This window comes from Zea mays, chromosome 1 (genome assembly GCF_902167145.1).
Source record: "Zea mays cultivar B73 chromosome 1, Zm-B73-REFERENCE-NAM-5.0, whole genome shotgun sequence".
Lineage (NCBI taxonomy): Eukaryota > Viridiplantae > Streptophyta > Magnoliopsida > Poales > Poaceae > Zea > Zea mays.
Window position 1 is genome coordinate 293015615 of NC_050096.1, and position 4402 is coordinate 293020016.

The 4402-nt window shown below is 46.9% G+C and overlaps 1 protein-coding gene across 1 annotated transcript; it reads left to right on the forward strand.

Moving 5' to 3' along the window:
- The first annotated feature begins 567 nt into the window (after positions 1 to 567).
- On the forward strand, positions 568 to 3931 carry LOC100275635 (uncharacterized). Its single transcript, NM_001149682.2, has 3 exons — positions 568 to 1889; positions 3355 to 3401; positions 3495 to 3931. Exons 1-3 carry the CDS (start codon positions 918 to 920, stop codon positions 3595 to 3597), a joined length of 1122 nt encoding a protein of 373 aa, NP_001143154.2. The 5' UTR covers positions 568 to 917; the 3' UTR covers positions 3598 to 3931.
- The last annotated feature ends 471 nt before the right edge of the window (positions 3932 to 4402 follow it).

Consider the following 4402-nt stretch of genomic DNA (forward strand, 5'->3'; position numbering starts at 1 on the left):
ACCAAACAGATCTCGGTTTTGAACAATACTTTAGTTTTACTATGGTAAAGCAATACCGTAGTATTTTTGTCATGTACCATTGTAAACTATGGTATCTCAAAACAAAACTACAGTATTTCAAAATTGCATTTTCAAATTTGTTTACGAACATGTACGAACTACCTAACACTCGTCAGGTACTCGGAGTAGGAGTACGACTCGTGTCGTATTCCATTCCACCTGCAAATGGCCGGAAAAAACGATACGTGGCCAGATACTGTTTGCTGCCGCCGGCGACGTGAAATTCGCACCGGATTCTTTACCCCGCACGACTTTCCGCTGTTAGAGCTAGTTTGTAAGCTTTCTAAGGAATTTTTATTTTCTCAAGAAAAAATAAATTAATTTTTCTTAAAAAAATGAAAATCCCATAAAAAATTAGAATTCTCAAAATAGTCGTGGCCGTCCACACTGCACACACTACCAGCTCCGACTCCGTGCAGGTGCAGCCGCCCCTTTCCCCGGAATCGTCTATTCGATGTGCTCGTCTGACCTCCCTCCTCTCCTGCTGGCGCCCTCGCTTTGCTTCCAATGGGACGGAAAGGAAGGAAACGGTTTGTGTTTGGCGTAAACGGCGACGTGGAAAGCTCACCCGTATACTACAGTAGCAGAATAACGCAATGCGATGGAATCCATCTACTCTCACCAATGCCCAATCACATCTCGACTTGATGCTGCCACCTTTTCCTAATCCAGCTGCTCCAGCCTAGCTCACGTCGCTTCCAACAGACGCCACCAGCCACCGCGCCATCGTCTCAGTGTCACAGCAGGAAGCCGCGCTCCCGCCAGCCGTTAGCTGCTCCCAACAGCGGCGGGATCAGGGCTTGCGATTTGGCAGACGCGAGTCCCCCCACCCCCCCGGCCGCTTACTTCATGCCTCCATGGATCCGGTCGCGGACCCGTCGCCGTCGCGGCGGTCCCTGAAGCGGAGGCCGCCGGCGCGGTCGCCGGAGCTGTCGCCCAAGTCGGGTCCGGGGGCAGGAGAGGCGGCGGCGGAGGGGCTGATCCGGCGGGTAGAGGAGCTGGAGGCGGCGGCGGCGCGGCTGCGCGGGGAGAAGGAGGCGGCGGAGGACGCGGCGCGGGGCCTGCGGCAGGAGCTCGACGCCGAGCGGGCCTCCGCGGAGACGGCGGCCAGCGAGGCCATGCTCATGATCGAGCGCCTGCAGCGGGAGAAGGCCGCCGCGCAGATGGAGGCCCGCCAGTTCAAGCGCTACGCCGAGAGCCGCGAGGACAGGGAGCGCGAGGTCCAGGAGGAGCTCGCCTCGCTCTCCGACCTCGCCGCCTCCTACCACTCCCGCCTCCAGTCCCACGGCATCGACCCGGACTCCTTCACCGACGACGACGATGACGAGTCGTACTCGTACGAGGAGGTGGGCGCCGAAGACGTGGAGCAGATCGGCATGGCCGCGCTGCAGGTGGAGCGGAACGTTCGCGACTCGGGCAGTGGCATGGAGGTGAAAGCCATGGTCGTTGGCAATGACCGCGGGGAGGACGAGGAGGATGCCGACGCCGACGCCGACGACGCGGAGGAGCCGTCGTCCCCCGTGGAGAAGGAATTCGAGTATACGGTGGATGTTACCTGCGCGAGTACAACGAAGCCAGCTACGTCTGTGGTTGCACAGTACGTGGGGGACGGCAACTCGGGGGGGCTGTATGCAAGGGTCGAGGCGCTGGAGGCGGACAGGGCGGCCCTGCGGAGGGAGATCTTCGCTCTGCGGGCGGAGAGGGCACAGCTGGTGATGGCCAGGGAGATGGCGCGGCGGCTCTGCTGGGAGATGGTTGCTGAGCAGAGAGCCATTGTGAAGAAAGCGCTAGTGCCTGCGAGCAGTTTCTCAGTGATCAGGATATGCAAGGTACACATCTTGCTAACCCCATTGGTCATTGTCATCGAACTCTTTTCTGTTTAAATATCATCGATTTTGTTAGTTAAAGGTCCTATTTGGGCACATTTGGAGTATTCAGTCACATTGCAGGGATTCACCTGATAGAAAGGTTTTCCTGCTGTCTTTGGTAAAAATGAAATGTTGGCAAGTCTTTTCTGGACAAGAGAAGTAATTAGATCCTTACATTGCAGTGTCCTGAAATAGCCGCATAATTCGGTGATCTCTTGCTGTGGCTTGGAGGAAATAGTTTTTTAGGATCAGGTGAACTCAAGTGTTATACAGTATAGTGGCAAGATTACACAAAATTAGAGCTTTAGTTTTTGTTTCTCAGCTTCAGTGATGGGGGAGTGGACTACATGTTCCACCTTTTGATATCATTGCAGTGCTTTTGTCATTTTTGGTTAAATTTGTAGGCTGAACTTGCATAGTGAAGTACTTCGGTAAAACTCAAAGTGCTTCAGAAATCAAAATATTGAGAGGAAAACTGATATTTAAGTTTTACGTGATTTTGGTTCTTGGAAAAGTATGTAAGTACTTATCATGGCAGAAATATGTTGCTCTTTTGAGTTCCTTGGTATATGCACACTGGCAAGTGTGTGAGATTAGCATCTTTTCAATAGTTGCATTTTGATCACCATCCTCAGTTGTACTTTTTTAGGTCAGATCTGTTAAAGCATCAACATTAAATTTACAAACTTTTTCTTTAGTTGTTTCGGCGCATAAGGAACTCATCATATTATTGTACCCCCTGTCTGTGTTGTGCAATTATGTTAAGATCCATCGCTGCAGTTGATGTTTGAGTTATTAGACAATGTTACTCGTAAGATTTTTAATATTCTTGTAAGTATCCATATCTATTGGTGGTATCCGCATTTATATTTTTTTCAATTGAATTTAATACACGCCCACATTGATGTTTACAAAAAATGATGCTTGAGTTGTGTGTACGGCACGAGCAAATATTTATGTTGTTCTACCTCATATGCTTAATGTGTAATTCAGTAAATATCCATTAATACAGACCATAATGGAATTACTAGAAACTTATGTCCTCATGTTGTACTATATTTATATTGATGTTTTCAATGGTTATTACACTTTTTATAGAAACTTTGGGTAGAGGAGCTCATTTGCCACTGTTCCCTAATATGCAGAGTAAACTGTCGGGAGCCATTTGAGCTAATTTTTAGTCAACCATCTATTCCAGTTAGGTTTTTCTTCAACATGTCAAGGCATGTTGCTTGCATAGTATTGAGAACTGAAAATTGATACAATGACACCGCAAAATATAGTACAATATATTGTGTTTTGTGCTATCACTGTTTCAATTATGTCAACGCATGAAGTTGTATTTGATACTTCTTGTAGTATGAATTTCCACGCCCACAACATTGCTATGATTCATCCTTGAGAAAACTAAATACCTTTTCTGCAGTGGGTGCTCTCAATACTATTTTGGAGAAACAGAAGCTCTACAGCCAAGTAGGTTACGTTTGGTGGTTTTATCGTACATCTCCTATAATTGTCCGTTCTACTCTGAAGCGAAACTGAACTGGTGCTGCGGATATTTCGTAGGTACACCTTTGGTTTGTCGACTACGTTCCTTGGCCTCCTGCTGCTTCTTGACAGATCCGCATTGTTGAGTTCCTGGCGACGTCTGCCATGGCCACAAAGATGAATGCAACCTTCTCCATACCAACAGCCAAATGCCCTTAAATTCAGAGATTTGAACAGTTAAGCTTTATTGTGCATGTGTATTGATTCTTTGGTGTTTCTTTTTCCTTTTGCCACGTACAGTATTGGAGCTGTACGTTTTTTTTCCTGAAGCTTTGAGCTGCCGTATAGTGTGTAATTTAGACTACTAGGCTTGAATAGTTTGTAATTTGGGGCGACATGCTCTGTATAGAGTGTACATCATAGTAAGTTGTGGAACTCCGATTTGTTTTGTATCGTCGTGGTGACCTTGCTTAATGTCAGATGTCGAAGGCCATTACGAGGCCTTTTTTCGACGTTTTTGAAGCTGTAGATAAGGTGATTTTGTATTTTTATTATTACATGGTCCCGACTTGTTTAAAATCTCGCCCCCTTGCGAGAAAAATAGTGCGGGCTTGATTGTAGAATGTCCCTGGTTTGTTACAAGGGTACGGATACCACTGGGTCTGTTTTACAAATAGTATTTGCGCAAGTTGACTACATTCCATGACTGCTCGAGGTCTACGTCTGTTGTGAAAGTCACCTAAAGGGGGTGAATAGACGAAACCTGAAATTTATAAACTTAAGCACACACTAAGGTTGGAGGTTAGCATTAGAATTAAATTCAAGTTAAAAAAAGAGGGGAAAACAAATTAAACAAGAATCAAGGCGAGTGAACACGATGATTTATTTTATCGAGGTTCGGTTCCAAAGAACCTAGTCCCCGTTGAGGAGATCACAAAGATCGGGTCTATTTCAACTCTTTCCCTCTCTCAAACGGTCACTTATAT